The sequence below is a fragment of the Piliocolobus tephrosceles genome, chromosome 16 (assembly GCF_002776525.5).
Source record: "Piliocolobus tephrosceles isolate RC106 chromosome 16, ASM277652v3, whole genome shotgun sequence".
Taxonomy (NCBI): domain Eukaryota; kingdom Metazoa; phylum Chordata; class Mammalia; order Primates; family Cercopithecidae; genus Piliocolobus; species Piliocolobus tephrosceles.
The window spans coordinates 52,389,731-52,407,447 of NC_045449.1; the positions used below are offsets into that span (position 1 = coordinate 52,389,731).

At 45.7% G+C, this 17,717-nt stretch overlaps 1 protein-coding gene across 1 annotated transcript; it reads right to left on the bottom strand.

The window, feature by feature from the left end:
- Positions 1 to 2,394: 2,394 nt before the first annotated feature.
- On the bottom strand, positions 2,395 to 17,705 carry MPP3 (membrane palmitoylated protein 3). The gene is made up of 7 exons (XM_026449032.2): positions 16,684 to 17,705; positions 14,852 to 15,016; positions 14,665 to 14,745; positions 11,826 to 11,919; positions 11,517 to 11,625; positions 9,974 to 10,096; positions 2,395 to 2,854 (listed from the first exon to the last, which is right to left on the bottom strand). The coding sequence occupies exons 2-7, from the start codon at positions 14,949 to 14,951 to the stop codon at positions 2,678 to 2,680; spliced, it is 684 nt and encodes a 227-aa protein (XP_026304817.1). The 5' UTR covers positions 14,952 to 15,016; positions 16,684 to 17,705; the 3' UTR covers positions 2,395 to 2,677.
- Positions 17,706 to 17,717: the final 12 nt, after the last annotated feature.

Genomic DNA, 17,717 nt, shown 5'->3' on the forward strand with positions numbered 1-17,717 from the left:
CTCAGCCTCCCAAAGTGCTGGGATTAGAGGCGTGAGTCACCACACTTGGCTAAGGATCACTTTTTAATACTCTGCTTCATAATACATATAAAGAGAATTACTATCATTTCATCTGACAATTGTGTAAAAATATTATGTAAGCGGCAGAAAACGCCTGTGGAGTGGTATAAAATGCAGAAAGAATGTCATCGGGGGCCCAACCAGTGTTCCCACACTGGAGGGAAAACCGCCTACATGGGACTTTGCGACTTGATTAGGATCTCCACCATAGTGCCTCCCAAAGGGATCTTCAAAAGTAATTTTTAATGTATGTGGGTTTGTTTTTGCCTGTGAGCAGACTTCAGATCTCAGCTCTCCTGCATAACAACTTTTTTTTTTGAGACAGAATCTCACTTGTCGCCCAGGCTGGAGTGCAGTGGCACGATCTCAGCTCACTGCAACCTCTGCTTCCCAGGTTTAAGTGATTCTCCTGCCTCAGCCTCCCAAGTAGCTGGGATTACAATAGGCGCCTGCCACCATGCCCACTATTTTTTTTTTTTTTTTTTTTTTTTTAGTAGAGACGAGGTTTCACCATTTTGGCCAGGCTGATCTCGAACTCCTGACCTCAAGTGATACACCCACCTCCGCCTCCCAAAGTGCTAGGATTACAGGTATTATCCTGCATAACAAATTTGCATGTGCTAGTCACACTTCAGGGACAGCTGCCCTCCCTGGCCTAGCTCTCTGTGGATCAGCTCAAGACCAATTTCACTTGGTAAGAATCCAATACTCTCTAAGTGCAAAGAAGTCTCCATCTTTTTGCTAGAAAGTTCTGAAGAATGTGATCCTGTTACTTGGACCTACCAGGTTCATCAGCTAGAGAGTTGCAAAGGTATCCTTGTGTTGGAAGGTAAAATGGAAATTTCTAAATGGGTGGCAAACCTTCTCCCTGGTGTTTCACCTTCAACCTGGCCTCCTTTTCCTTTCATGAGTAAAAGAACTTGAAAATGTACACGTGTGTATGTAGCCTTTTCAGTCTTAGAAGTTATGGTCACACTTCATATTATAAATTCTAGCTGTGAACACATTCATCATTTACAAGTGAATTACATTAGTAGCCTCGATTATGGGTCCACAAAAGAATGAGGCAGTATAGTATACTGGTTAACAACCATCTCTGGTATTTGGGAGATTTAGGCTCAAATACCATAGCTCTGCATTTTTTAATTTTTTATTTTTAAATTTTTTTTGAGGTAGGGTCTCACTCTGTCACCCAGGCTGGAGTGCAGTGGCACAATCATGGCTCACTGCAGCCTTGACCTCCTCGTTCATCCCACCTCAGCCTCCTGAGTAGCTGGGACTGCAGGCACACACCACCACACCCGGCTAGTTTTTGTATTTTTTGTAGAAATGGGGTTTCGACACATTGCCCAGACTGTTCTCGAACTCCTGAGCTCAAGCAATCCACCCACCTTGGCCTCCCAAAGTGCTAGGATTACAGGCATGCATTACACTGCCTGGCCTGCAATTTTTTTTTTTTTTTAATCTGTGCAAACTTGGGCACATTATTTAAACTAAGCTTTATTTTTTTTTTTCTCATTTGTACAATGAGATAAGAATCCTACCTTATTAGCTTGGTGTATTTATCAGGGTAATGTATGTAAAGGCCTTAGCATAGCATCCAGCACAGAATAAAGACTGTTGTTGGCTATTAATAATAATAAAAAAATTCTCTGAGTGGCTAAGATATATCATGAATCCTGGGTGATAATCATTTTTGCTCAGAGACAACCCATTAGGCCCACACTCTGGGTCTACATACTTTTATTCTTGACAGAAATGGTTTACAGTGGCGTAGCCATAGTTTTGACAGGGAGAGTCATTTGGTTTCTCAAGATCTAGCACAACAGGAGCCCCTATGATCTCATGGCAGGGACTGGCTAGGACCAAGGCAACTGTCAGCAACAAAAGGAACAATGGATGGAATAGAACAAATCAAACAAAGCGAGGGCTCAATGTTAGGAATCTGAGGGTATTCAGAAAGGGGAAAGGCAACCTTATATTCCTCGAGTCCCTGAAGGCACCACTGCAGTATAGAATAGTACAGTGATTCATGTTGACGGTGAAGTGTGCCTCAGCCTTCCAGAGACAATTTACGTATATTCACTATTTTAAAATAGGCAGAGAACCAATTTCCTATTACCAGGCAAGCACTTCAAAACAAGGTTAAGATCAACACTGTAGTGCTTGAAGACAGGGGAATTTCAGTTACATGTAAAATCCCCTTGGATAAAACAAGTTAGCTTCCAAAAAAACTACTAAGCGTCACTATGTTTAAAATGCTTAAATTAATTCTGCAAATCAGTACTGTATAAATTAACCACTATCACCTGCAAAAGACAGTGGCTACTTAACTTTGGTACAAAGAATCAGGGTCAGCTTGCCTGTGATACTTTAATGAATGAAATGTGCTGTTTTCTGATATGCCCCTTTCAAATCGTGATCCAAAGAGGTGCAGTGAAAAACAACAGACAAAAACCAACAACAAACAAGACTTCCCACTTATACTCTTCTCGACGATGCAGTTTGTGGAGAATTCTCCCCCTCTCTGCGCTCAAGATTCCTTGATGGTAAAATGAGGGAGTCTGGACTAGTCGATCTTCAAGGTCCCATCCAGCTTGGATGTTCTGGGATAAAGTCACCTGACCCAACTAACAGGTACCCAGTGAATGTCCTTGCTCAGCTTCTCTAAGACCACTTTGAGCTGGCTGTAGGCACCCTGGAGATCCTCCTTCACCAGCACGGCGTCTACCAGGTGCCCGTAATGCTGGTCTATGAAGGCGGCGGAAGCGGCCATCTCTTGCTGCTGCTCATCCTGCAAGGAAAGGGGTGGTAAAAGGAGCAACTGGGTTGTTCTCCTATAACAAACCTATAGCCTTTGTCTTGAGCAATGTTCCAACCTTTAACTTTTAAGTGATGAGTGGATGACTAGGTCTCACTGATAAACCAACCGCGTACACAAGAACAGAGCGTAGGGACAACATCAGGTCAAACTTCAAAGAAAGTTAATGGGCAGTAGACACAATCACTGGTCAGTCATTCACTCACAGGATATCTCCTGAGGACCTATGAACTCAAAGCCATGATAGGAAGTGCATTGGGAATGCTGATTCTATATCCATGTATATATGTCAATATCACACTTCCTGCCTCAGAAGTACTTCCAAAGAAGTGGTAGTATTGTGCTGCATGGCATTTAGTACACAAGTTAAATAATTGTAAGAAAGAACTATAAATAATAACTATATAAAAACAGAGCAAACATTTCTGTAATCAACTAGTGGAAGAAGAAATCATTCCAATGCCCTCCTGAAGATTCCTAAATTCATAGTGTAGAACTAAATTCTTTTCATTTCCTCACACCAGAGCCAAACACTAGCACAGCAAAGTGGAGTTATTTAAGAAAGCACTGGACGATTCTAATCAAATTCTCCATGTCCTTAGGGCAGCTGATCTCTTTAATCAGATTGCCTTCCTGACACCTAACATGAGGGTATAGGCAACAACTCCATCTTACCCAATGTGGGCACTGTTTGCATCTCCATTCAAAAGAACCTCTAATAAGTATCGGTTCGGGTGAGTAGTTGTCTGACAATCTGCCTGGTTTTGGAAAACAGGAAAGTGGTAGGCCCATTCTAAGTAAAATTACAAAATGAAATTTGTTGCTGGCATTCACTCATTCCCCTTTTTAGTCCTCTGTTGCCATTTCCGCTCTGTTTCTAGGGGCTTGGTGTTTTCATGCTGCCACAGGGAAAGGGTGAGTTCTGTTTTCTCCCAAAGAGACGTACATTCCAAAACATTCCCGTCTTCTCTCTGTCACCAGTCAAAACCCAATTCCTACTTTAGTGAGAGCATCTGAAATTTCAGGATTTGAGTCCTCAAGATCTAGGAAAAGGGTGTGGCATGCTACTTCAAAGACAGTTGAAATGTACTATCTAAGAAGGCTGAGATAATTTCTTCTCCTTTTCTCCTCCAGGAGGGAAAAAATTGGATTAAATTGGGAGACATTTCTCAATTCTATATTCCATATAGAATATTCTTGCAGGGCTACTTTCATACTCAGAAGCACTTCGCACTATCCCATAACTGCCCCCTGGCTCTTCAACCCCTCCTTCCCCACTCCCTGACACACATCCATCCTATAGACCTGTCTGCTGCTTCCAGTTTCCCCTCCTCCAGGCACCCACATGGTTCATCCTGGAAGCACTTGGCTAGTTGAGAAATTATAGAAGAAAAATTTTTGCCACAAAGAACCACAATCTTCCTAATAAATATCTGCATCTCAAAGAACTTCAGTAAATCTCTAATGGAGTAAAAACACGTGACATTTGCTTTGCAGTCATAAATCCCCTGAACCCCTTTCCTGGCCTGTAAAGATGGAACTCGCCACCTATGTCTTCAGCAAGAGTCACAGTCCCGAAGATCACACAGGAAAGATTCCCCCATGCTGTCCATCACCCCCAGGTTGGATTAGCTTTGCTGGGTCAGAAGCCAGAAGCCTCATTAACTTGTGGTCAGCAAGGAAACAGACAGAGGATGTGTTGGGTCCCCTACCAGGAACTCAGGTGGGGGAGACAATGGACAGATATTTAACGTTACACAAAACCCATGCCTTTGTGAAGAATTTCTCCAAATGTCATCTGGGGTCTGCCAACATACACCAAAACCACATGAAAGGCTGTGTGTTTAAAAATGGAGTACCTGGGCCCCACTCCAAACCCCCTAGGTCGGAATCTCTGGGAGTAGAACCGGGGACTCTGTGTTGAACAGCCTCACTGTGACCTTGCTGCCTACTCAAAGCTGCAGGGTGGTGGAGCTCGAACGGACCAGCTGCATTTCATCATCAGCCCACCTGCTTGGAATGCAGTATTCTGGTGGGCAATACAAGAGATGGGATAGACGGCAAAGGCTGGAAGGACACTGGGAATAGAGTGCAGCTGCTTCTCTTGAAATAACAACCATGGGCCAGGGAGGGTTCTGACTCCTAGAAAGCTGGCACTGCCTGTGGACCTGATTATTTGGCAGAACTTTCCTTGAGTCCTAGGAAGCTGCCTCTTATTCTCCTAATGACTTCTTGACTCTTGGAAAAATGAGCCATTTTCCCCCTGCTTATTCCATCCTGAAATATTTGCAAAACAAAACAAAGCCAATACAGTAAAACAAATGGGCAGATTGATCCTAAAATTCATATGGCAATGCAAAGGACCCAGAATAGCCAAAACAAGCTTGAAAAACCTGACTTCAAAACTTACTACAAAGCTAGTAATCGAAGCAAGATGGTGTGGTGCTGGCCTAACAATAGACATGTAGACCAGTGGAATGGGACTGAGACTCCGGAGAGAAACCCTTACTCTTCTTGCCAATTGATTCCAGACAAGGGTGTCAAAATAATTAAATGAGAAAATAGTTTTTTCAACCAGTGATGCTGGGGTAACTGGCTATCCACATGCAAAGAATGAAGTTGGACCCCTACTTCACACAATCCACAGAAAATAACACAAAATAGATGATAGATCCAAATGTAACTGCTACAACTATAAATATCTTAAAAGAAAACAAAGGAGTAAATCTTTATGACCTTGGATTCAACAATGATTTCTTAGATACGATACCAAAAATATAAGCAAAAAAAGAAAAAACACATTGGACTTTATCACATTTTAAAATGTTATGCCTCAAAGGATGCTATCAAGAAAGTAAGGGCCAGGTGTGGTGCCTCCCAGCACTTTAGAAGGCCGAGGCAGGCAGATCACCCAAGGTCAGGAGTTTGAGGCCAGCCTGGCCAACATGGTGAAACCCCATCTCTACTAAAAATACAAAAAAAATTAGCCAGGCGTGATGGCAGGCGCCTGTAATCCCAGCTACTTGGAGGTTGAGGCAGGAGAATCACTTGAACCTGGGAGGCGGAGGTTTCAGTGAGCCAACACCGCACCATTGCACTCCAGCCTGGGCAAGAGCAAAACCCTGTCTCACAAAAAAAAAAAGAAAGTGAAAAGACGAATCACAGAATGGGAAAAAATATTCGCAAATCATGCATCTGACAAAGGACTTGTATCCAAAATAGATAAAGAATTCTTACAACTCAATAATAAAAAATGGACATTTAAAAATGGACAAAGTATTTGAATAGACATTTCTCCAAGAAAGATATAAAAATGGCCAATAAACACATGAAAAGATGTTCAGCTTCACTGATGATTAGAGAAACGCAAATCAGAACCACAATGAGATACCACTTCACAACTACTAGTAATGCTATGATTAAAAAGACAGACAACAACAAGGGCTGGTGAGGATGCGGAGAAATGGGAACTCTTGAACGCTGCTGCTGGGAATGTAAAATGGTACAGCTGTCATGGTAGAGTCTGGCAGTTCCCCCAAATGTTAAACATAGAGCTGCCCTATGACCCAGCAATTCCATACCAAGGTATACACCCAAGAGAAATGAAAACATATGTTCACACAAAAACTTGTATATGAATATTCATAACATGATTCATAATAGCTGAAAATCCATAAATGTTCATTAATTGATAAATAGGTAAACAAAAATGTGGTACTCTATACAACGGAATATTATTCAGCCATAAAAAAAAGAATGAAGTACTGATACATGAATGAACCTTAAAAACATTATACTAAGTGAAAAAAGCCAGATACAAAAGGTCTTATATTGCATGAATCCATTTATATGAAATGTTTAGAATAGACAAATTTATAGTGACCGTAGATTAGCAGTTGCCTGTGGCTAGGAAGGGAGGAAAACAGATAATGGGAAATTCTAATGGGCTCAAGGTTTCTTTCTGAGGTGATGAAAATGCTCTTAAATTGACTGTGGTAGTTGCAACAACTCTGTGAATACATCATTGAATTGTATGCTTTAAATGGGTGAATTGTACAGTATGTAAATTTTATCTCATAAAGCTGTTAACTCCCCCTCCAAAAAACACACAGTAAAACACAGAAAACAAAAATTCGTTAAGAGCCCACTATTCAGGGAGAATTGCCTTTAGCATTTTAGTGTATTTTGTGTGTAACACAAAATTAGAATCCTGATTTTTTTATTTTCTGATTTATTTTTTCTTGTATTTAGCTATATCATCAAATATTCCTCCAACACATGGCTTTTAAGTCTTTAGTTAGTTGTTATTTTTTTTGAGACAGTCTTGCTTTGTCGCCCAGGCTGGAGTACAGTGGCACGATCTCAGTTCACTGAAAACTTTGCCTCCCGGGTTCAAGCGATTGTCCTGCCTCAGCCTCCCAAGTAGCTGGAATTACAGACGCCCGCCACCATGCCCAGCTAATTTTTGTATTTTTAGTAGAGACGGGGTTTCACCATGTTGGCCAGGCTGATCTCAAACTCCTGACCTCCGGTGATCCACCCACCTAGGCCTCCCAAAGTGCTGGGATTACAGGCGTGAGCCACCACGTCCGGCCCCAACATATGGCTTTTAACTGGCTAAAATAATATTTCAATACATTCTGTAAGTGTCATGTAATGGAGTATATTGAACTGAGTCCTGATAGTGAACATTTAGGTTGTCTCTGATTTTTTTTGTTATGTGATGGGCATACTGTACGTTTCTGTTTTTCATTTTTGAGATGGAGTTTCGCTTTTGTTGCCCAGGCTGGAGTGCAATGGTGCAATCTTGGCTCACTGCAACCTCCGCCTCCAAGTTCAAGCAATTCTCCTGCCTCAGCCTCGCAAATAGCTGGGATTACAGGCATGTGCCACCATGCCCAGCTAATTTTTTGTATTTAGGAGAGATGGGGCTTCACCATGTTGATCAGGTTGGTCTCAAACTCTTGACCTCAGGTGATCCACCCGCCAAGGGGCCCTCCAAAGTGTTGGGATTACAGGTGTGAGCCATTGCACCCAGTCAATACTGTATTTTTCTAAATGATTCTAAACTTAAGTTGATACTCCCCTTAGAGTTTCTTGTGTGTTTTTTTTTCTAGACAGAGTCTTGCTCTCTTGCCTAGGCTAGAGTGTGCAGTGGCGTGATTTCAGCTCACTGCAGTCTCTGCCTCCTGGGTTCAAGTGTTTCTCCTGTCTCATCCTCCTGAATAGCTGGGATTACATGCACGTGCCACCATGTCTGGTGTAATATACAAAATAATTTTTGTATTTTTAGTATGAGACGGGGTTTCGCCATTTTGGCCAGGCTGCTCTCAAACTCCTGACCTTAGGTGATCCGCCTGCCTCGGCCTCCCAAAGTGCTGGGATTATAGGCGTGAGCCACCGTGCCAGCCTTCCCCTTAGAGTTTCTAAAGGAGAACATTTCTTTTTCTTTTTTTTCTTTTTTTTTTTGAAACAGTCTCACTCTGTCATACAGTCTGGAATGCAGTGGCATGGTCATGGCTCACTGCAGCCTTAACCTATTAGGCTCAAGTGATCCTCCCACTCCCATCTCAGTCTCCTGAGTAGCTAGGACTATAGGTGTGTGCCACCACACCTAGCTAATTTTTGTAATTTTTTTGTAGAGACAGGGTTTTACCAAGTTGCCCAGGCTGGTCTTGAATTCCTGGGCTCAAGCAATCTGCCCACCTCAGCCTCCCAAAGTGCTGAGATACAGGCGTGAGCCACCGTACCTGGCCAAGGAGAGAATTTCTAATGTTCCTTGTATGTATGCCATTCTAAATAATTTATTGAGACCAGGTATGGTGGCTCACACCTGTAATCCCAACACTTTGGGAAGCTGAGGCAGGAGGATCACTTGAGGCCAGGAGTTTGAGACCACCCTGGGCAGCACAGAGACACCCTGTCTGTATAATTTTTTTTTTTTTTTAACTGGCTGGGTGTTGGTGGTACATGCCTGTAGTCCCAGCTACTTAGGAAGCTGAGGAAGGAAGACTGCTTAAGCCCAGGAGTTCAAGGCTGCAGTGAGCCATGATTATACCACTGCACTCCAGCCTGGGCAATATAGCAAGACCCTGTCCTAAAAACAATAAAAGGCCAGGCACAGTGGCTTACACCTGTAATCCCAGCACTTTGGGAGGCCAAGGTGGGAGGATCACTCGAGCCCAGGAGTTCAAGACCAGCTTGGACAACATAGTGAGTCCCTGTCTTTAAAAATAAAAAATAAAATAAAAAATCTATCAATGTGGAAGTTAAAACTGAGAATCAGTATGAACTAGGATTGCATCAAAATCTTGACTTGGAGGGAGCTTCCTGATCAAAGGGAAGGATCCGAGAAGGCCTCCTTCAGATGAAGCCAGCTATATAGGACAGCAAGCAAAGTCTATTCTGGGACTGAGTTGCTTCTGACTGCCCCCACCACCCATAATAACTTCCAGCTCATTCTGCTGACTGACCCTGTTAAGAACCAAAAAAGATGAGTCACCAAGTCCATACCTCCTGGAAGAACTCTGTCAAATATTTAGGTTTTGGGTGAGGGTTTCGCCATTCTGACATAGACTGGGCTGAACAAAGAATCTATGACAGTGAAACAGAAGTTCATTTAGGATACATCAGATGCTCTCATCCACGAGTTTTAGAAATCCCTTCATTCATTGATGATTCAAACTGGTTTGAAAGCAGTGATAATGACCTTGTTAGTTGGGATTTCAATTAAAAATACTTGGGTTTGGCCTAGGAATGTAGTTTGATGAGTGTAGTCTGTCACACTCACATGAGGTCCCTGACAGGTGTCGTATTTTGGGGGAGGGTGCTTATGTGAGGGAGTCGAGGGGTGTGAGCCCAGGAAAAGCCACCTGCCTGGTTTGGGAGGCACTTCCAGCTGTTCACCTTGAGCCTTCTGGCCATGCAATCATCTTCTCTTAAGTTTTTCAATAGGCAAAATGGAAAGACAATCACATGCAGAAGGTGCATCCCACATCCCTCTTCAGCTGCAAGCACCTTATGCAGCTAGAAGCATTCCTGTAACAGCCTCCCTTAGGCCTTCAGAAAAGAAACAATCAACTTTAAACTTACAAATGGGGCTGCCGTGTCCTCACAAGCTGGGGACATAGGTGGGGTCTTTCTTTTTTCCTGAATTGCAGGCTTTACAAATATAATATAGGGTTTGAATTCTGAGGTCCTCAGTTGTTTCAGTGCCTGAGAAAGAAAGTTCAGGAATATTATATGCTTTTGAAGTGTTTTATTGTGAAATATACTTTGGAAAACTCAACGTGTGCTTCAATCCCATAACCTCAACAGCAAAGGTCCTGGTTACATGGGTCCCATGACAATGGACTTCAATGGGGCAGACCAACTGCTCCTTTTCTCGTCCTTCACTTCGACACTGAACTCAGCGGGGCCCTGAAGTCACACTCACTGCAAATAGAAGGTTCCTAAGCCTCAGCCCAGAGAGAGTTGCTGTCTCTCTTAGCTCTGACCCTTCTGGCTATAATTAACCTTCTTAGGCTCCTCTCCACCTTCCATTTCTGATGGGTGAGGACGCAGGAGTCAGTGTGTATCTATTTAGTCAAATGTCATCAATTGGACTACACTATTACCAAATTTGTGCTATTACATCTCCTCTTGGTATTCAAAGAAAAGGTCTGCAAAGCAAATGAGATTACCGAACAGATCACTTAAACTGTAGACTGTAGAAACTGTACTCTTGATTAATGCATTTTATCTAGAATGTAAGGGCTCCACTTGGAAACACTAAGTATTAAACTGCTATATGCATTATCTGCACCCTTGATCAATAAAGTGATCAATAAAATCACTTTTCAAAGAAATTTTTGAAACTCAGACTTTTAATTTTGATTACTAACTCCCTGTAAGTCCAAATGAGTGAGCGTTTTCCTTTGTAGGCATAACGTGCTTTTTGGAATATGTTTCAAGCAAACTTCTTTAAAATAAAGCCTACAGTTTATATCATAAAATCAGAGATCTGTTTCTATAGAGGGGAAAAAAAAAATCCCAGATTGAGTTCAAAAAAAGCTTGGAAGTTTTTCTAAAAGACAAGGTTAAAAAGATGGTTAAGCCCCTGCTGAGCCCACAGCGTGCTGGGTGTGCAGGAGTGGAAATGTTTTTGAAGCACTTCACAGGGCCATGTCTCCCTCCCTCTTTTTCCCCTTTAAACTGTTCTCCTCACTGCCTCCCTGAGTGGTTCTCTAAGCCACTGACTCCACCTGCCTTGGCTGGGGAGGGGGAGGCCTGGCACCGACAGCTCAGCCCCAGCTTCACCTGGGTACTGACATCTAATTCTCTGGCACAGTGCAATGGCCAGTCAGCGCCACCAACTATAGCATGATCTGTTTCATGCAGGGGTTACTAGCCTGGGTCTGTGGGCCACCAGAGTGTCCACAAGCTCCCTACAATTAATGCAGCATTTGTGGATAGAGGGGCATGTTTTGAGGTACAAGGCTTTCATTTGATTCTCAAAGGAAGACCCAAAGAAATTGAACAGTTAGTGTTCCAGACTAAAAATTCCTTAGGCTGAGGTTAAGTGTTGTATAAAACATACAATCCCCTAGTTGTAAATTCCATTAACCAGAAATGGCCAGCAGGCCCAGGAACTCACTTCCGGCTCCACATCCACCAAACAAACTTTGTTTTTGGCCATAACAGCCTGAATGGCCTCCAGGCTGGTTCCATAGAAATTTTCCTTATATTCACCATGTTCCAGGAACCTAAAACACCACCAAGGGGGAAAAGACCTTTAGTTCCTCAGCTTTCCTAAATTAGCAAAGGAAAGGGGACCTCCCAACATGACTTCTCTCCCGCTTCCCCCATCCTTTCTGGGAGCCCTCCCGGGAGCTCCAGTGGAATACAGGCAGATACAAAAAGATGCAGCTGCCTAGAAGGCCAACTGGCCCATCAAGCAACGTACTTGTTGTGATGTAAGTCGGCCTCAAATGCTTGCTTAGACACAAAGTGATATTCCACTCCTTCCTTCTCATGGCTCTTTCGGGGCCTGGTGGTATCTTTTAAAGAAAGAAGGAAAGCTGGGCAAAGAGATGTCACATCACAGCATGCGGGGACAGCAGCAGGCTTAGGCACTCATTTGGGAGTTGGCTGCTGCTGTGTCTAAACCAAGCACTTCTACCTCATCGTATGTCCCTGTATCAGGCACTATGCCTTTCCAGGCAGGTGTATCACTGATTCACACAACAACTCTTCGATGCAGCTGAGAAAACTGAGGCACAGAAAGGCTCAGCGCTGTGCACAGTGACACACAACCAGTAGAGATCACAGCCAGAATCGGTCTCTCTGCCAAATGCCCAGCTTATACCCTTAACCACTCTGCTAACTGACTCCCTGATGCTGTGGCCTTTTTTTTTTTTTTGAGATAGAGTTTTGCTCATTCCCCAGACTGCAGCGTAATGGTGTGATTTCGGCTCACCGCAACCTCTGCCACCCCGATTCAAGCGATTTTCCTGCCTCAGCCTCCCAAGTAGCTGGGATTACAGGCATGTGCCACCACGCTCGGCTACTTTTGTATTTTTAGTAGAGACGGGGTTTCTCCAGGTTGGTCAGGCTGGTCTCGAACTCCCAACCTCAGGTGATCCACCCGCCTCGGCCTCCCAAAGTGCTGGGATTATAGGCATAAACCACTGTGCCCAGCAGATGCTGTGGCTTTTGAAGAATCACTTAAGAGACCCCTAGGTCCTAACTTTTAATTCTTAAATGTTTTTTTGTTTTTGAGAGCAAAGGAGCCACATATACATTTGACCCTGCTTTTAATTCTTTAGTCAATTAGTTCTCATCTCCAGAAAAAGGAGACAGGAAGACAGATCGTCCCTATATGGATTGGATGTGTTTCAGCAAGGCTGGCTCTCAAACAAAAATGTTAAAACACATGGTGTTTTCTCATTGATTTCCATAACAGAATTGGGATGCACACTTCTGAGGAAAATCAGGTCTTCCACAGAACAAGGGCACACACAAAGCCACACACGAGGCATTTCCCAAAAGATAAAATGGGATCTTGGGGCGCTGTGTCTTCTGGCCCATGGGAACCATCCAGGGGATGCCCTGTGTTCTATCTGTGGCATCTTAGTCCAACCTCCAGCAGAGCTACTAGGGTCACTTTTCCAACCACATCATCCCCCTGCTTAAAAACTTTTATTTATCTATGCATTACATTCTAAACATCCTAGCTGAATATATGAGACCTGCATGATCTGCCCAACCTCTCAGCTCCATTTTCCAGCATATCATCCACACTAATCTCCCCAGTCCCTAACACTGCTCTGTCCCTTCATACACGTTGTTTCCTCAGTACGGAAAACTACTCCTTTCTCTTCTGCCTAGAAAACTCCTATTTACACTTCAAAACCCAGCATAAAAGTCACTGCCTCTGGGAAGGCTTCCTTGACTCCCCCAGTTTCTAAAACCAAGGAGGAAAGTCTCCTATCTGTGGAGTGCCTAGAAGCAGGTGGGCCTGACCATCCAGGTACCTCTTCCCCAGGGGATGGATCCAGAGGGTTCGGAACAATCAGTGTGTTAGCAACCTCTGCATGTCCTGTTTCAGTCCCCCTAAAACTTGGAAGGCTGTGGCTCCCTGAAGCCCTCCAGGTTCATCACAGGTGTCCTGCCAGAATGGCCTCCCCAGTGCCACCACCTCCCCCACATCCTTGCCACTTCAAATTGGGCTCTGGAAGATAGCTCTGACAACCCACAGACTAGGTGCTGGGCCCAGGGAGAGCAGTGTGATCAAAGTAAGGCTTCGTGGCTGCTCTGCCCCAGAACACTCTGAGGAGGCCCCATTACCACTGCCACAGCACTCCTCTCAATAGCCACCAGGCATTCACACTGCATCCCTCTGAGGCCAGGGGGACTGACAGTGAGTCCCAGAAAGGAAAGTGGCAGCCAAGGGCACGAAGTGGCAGGCAGCAGGTGAGAGGCCATTGTGCACCCTCATTAAGAACATGACTGGGGCAGGCTGCCTGGGTTTGAATCTTGGCTCCACCACTTACCAACTGTGTGACATTGGACAAGTTAGTTAACCTCTCTGACCCTCACTGTCTTCCTCTGCCATACAAGATGATAACAATCTCTCTTCTCAGGGGTACTGGGAAGGCTGACCCAGGGGACTGCACATAAAAGCTCTTGGCATATTAGCTGGCACCTTCATTCTCCTCCTCCTCATCCTCCTTATCACATTCAGAACCAGGATCCTCTGCCCACTGGAGCTTGACATCCCAGGGTGCCCCTAGCAGCAGCAAGCCCCAGGAATTGGTAGGGGAGGCATCACCCAGGAATGTACCCAGCCACCCTGACAAACTGGAATCTGGCTATGAGAGAGTGAAAGGGATACCACTCACAGGGTTCTGTGGCTTCTCTGACCTGCCCTCTCATCCAAGCAGAGGGCAGGGGCCATCGGAGTCAAAATTCACTGTGATGAGGAGGAATGCCCCCTACTGTGGGGGCCCCTTGGTGTCAGGTTGAGGCTGCCACTTTGCCTACAATGTGCTCTGGACTCACCCCCCACCCCAGGCAGGAACCAAGCAAGTGGTCCTCCAGCTTCTGCCTCAGAGGGTCTCAGAGGACCACTGAGAGTGGATTTCTTCCCATCATGCCTTTGTCCCATAATTTGCCAATAGCAGGCAGTGCCTGGTGATCCTTTAAACCCAAAGTAAGGATTTGGATGAATCTGGGAAGTTAAGTCCCCATGAAATATTTGTGCGCGTGCAGACAAACACACAACCCCACATGGGCCCTCTTACGTGGAACAGCGACACCAAAGTGCTGTGGGTTCTCGGCTACCACCTTTTGCTTCAGCTCGTGCAGTCGGGCTCCCAGAGACCCTGGGAAACAAGAGGAAGGCTGACCAAGGTCCCTGCTGAGCTCCCTCCCCCACCTGCTCCAGGGAGGAAACCAGATCACTTCCTGGAAACCCAGGATGTCACCTACCGATCAGAACCACCAGGCGGGGCCGCTCTCCGGGCTGGTGTTGGTACCTGGCCACCTCCTCATAAGTCAGCAGCTCTGGAGACTCAGCTCCGGAGGACATCTTCCCTTCCTGGGAGCCACCCAGTCTCTCCCTACAGCCCAGCCGGAAACTCCTCCGAAGACCAGCTTGGAAGGAGGGGCAGAGGGACACCATGGCATTTAGGATCTCCCAGAAGAGACTTTCTCCACCTGGCCAGACCTGGAGATGGGACTGAGTCCCACTGACTTCTCCCAACCTCCTCCTGCTACTGGAAGAGGTTGTTTGGGAAACACAATGGTAAGATGAAAGGGTGACCCCCGCATTCACAAACTAGGGCTCAAGGTCACTGTTTTACTTGGCACGTGACTGACCTTGGACAAGTCCCTTCATCTCTCTGAGCCTCAATTTCCTTATCTGTGAAATTAGGATATGAATCTACAAATACCATGTGTGGTCCTAGATTGGATCCTGGACCAAGGGAAAATGCCATAAAGGACATGATGGGGACAACTGATAACATTTAAATAACAGCATATAATAGATTTGGATGCATTTTAAATTCTCAGAATTTGATCATTGCCCTGAGGAAGTCCTTGACCTTGGGAAATACATGCTGAGAGATTTAGCGGGAAAGGGACATGATGTCTACAACTAAGTCTCATATGACTCAGGAAAAAAAATGCAGGGATGTGGGAAAGGAAATTGAGCAAACATGGCAAAGGAGCAACAACTGGTGAATCTGGCTGTGGAGTATATGGGAGTTCTTTATATAATTCTTACACCTTTTCAGTAAGTTTGAAATTACTTCAAAATAAAAGCTAAGGGGCTGGGTGCAGTGGCTCATGCCTGTATCCCAGCACTTTGGGAGGCTGAGGCAGGCGGATCACTTGATCCCAGGAGTTCACGACCAGCTGGGCAACATGGTGAAACCCAGTCTCTACAAAAAGTACAAAAATTAGCCAGGTGTAGTGGCATGCACCTGTAGTCCCAGCTACTAGGGAGGCTGAGATGGAAGGATCGCTTGAGCCTGGGAGGCTGAGGCTGCAGTGATTTGTGATCACACCACTGCACTCCAGTATGAGTAACAGAGCAAGACCATTTCTCAAAAAATAATTTTAAAAAAAGTTTAAATAAACTTTTTGGAAAGGAGGATTGCTTGAAGCTAGGAGCTTGAAACCAGCTTGGGTAACAGCGAGACTCCACCTCTACAAAAAAAATATTTTTAATCAGCTGGGCATGGTGTCAAGTGCCTGCAGTCCCAGCTACTCAGGAGGCTGAGGTGGGAGGATTGTTTGAGTCTAGGATGTTGAGGCTGCTGCAAGCTGCAATGTCACTACTGTACTCCAGCGTGAGTGACAGAGCAAGGCCCTGTCTCTAAAAAATAACCAAAAAACAAAAAAATTTTTTTGGCCTATCTCTAAGACCTTTGAAAAAACTGACGAAAGTAAAAGAAGTGAAAAGGGGCTCTGGAGAGCCGTGAACACCCCTCACTGTGTGGTGGTGGTGTTAACATTGAATAAACTCCAATTGCGATGATGGTGATAATAGAACTGGTATTAATGTAGGGGTGTGTGTACCTTTCCCGCCAGGGTGTGTGCCCCATGGCTGGGTTAAAACCTGGGTGGGGACTCAATGCCTGGGCAGGCTCAGCTCCCGCTCAGGCTGAGAGAACTGAGGAAAGACGGGGGTCCCACAGGCTCTGCTGCTCCAGAAGGACTCCTGGGGCTCACATCACCCTGCTTTGACCTCTCCCTGCCTCTGCAGCCTGGGGTGGGGCAGGTTGTGCATGTGGGTGTCAGGGGGAGCTACTTACCCACATAGTGCCCTTTGAAGTAGCCCTCACAGTCACAGGTCTCTGGGAAGCAAAAGAGGGAAGGAAGCCAGTGAGTCCCGCCAGACACATCTGGCCCGGGGACCCAGCCTCTGGATGGCCGGGCAGGAAGAGGCCCCTGGGATGGTGTCTCATGGGGAGCTCAGGGGAAATCCCATGTCCTGGATACCCCCAGAAAGCAAGGTCTTCTGTTTTGCTCAGTTCTCCATGCTTAGGCCCCTAACAGCCTTTCCAGGCCTTAAGGGGGATTCTAGGCCAGCAGGCCTCCCCAGTCCCTGAGTGTGAGCAGCGTGAATAAGGAGGGATTCACTCCTGCCTGCCCTGCCCTCCCACCCCTTGTCTCCTACCCAGCCCCATCACAGCACAGCTGAGTCCTGGAAAGGCTGGGCCCCGCATGTCAGGAGGGCAGGGAGGGGCCCCAAGGCCTTGAACCCTGTCCCCACCAACTCTGCCTGCCTCAAGAAACAGCCCAGTCTGGCTGGCAGAGCAAGAAGAGGTGTGCAGACAGCGGGAGGGGCACAGCTGCCCACATGGGAAAAGAACACGAGTCCCTCAGGCCCCAAACGTTCCATGGAAAAGGGGCCGCGCCTGTGGACAGCAGACAGATACTGGGCCTACCTTTGTCACAAGGCTGATCATCTGCGGTTTGCACAAAAGACAGATGGAACAGCGTTAGTGGAGGGAAGCGGGGACCCTGCGGCTGAGGGCAGCCACGGCCTGGGTGCCTGAGGAGCCCGCCATCTGGCCTCTCTCCCTTTCCTCCAGTGAACCTGTGATCTGAGCTGTGGTACATTATTAAACCCCAAGACCTGCTCTAATTAGTCTTCTTGTGTGTGTCTCATTAGCAGCCCAGAGAAAGCCAGCTCATCAGTGGCGCAGCAGTCTCAAGGCCACTGCACTCAGTGGCCCTTCTAACCTGACAGCAAGTCTGGAAAAGTGGCCATTGTCAGGGGCCCAGGGAGCAGCTTACTCTAGGATCCTGCAGTGGGAATAGGACCCACTCTCTCTTTTCTGGG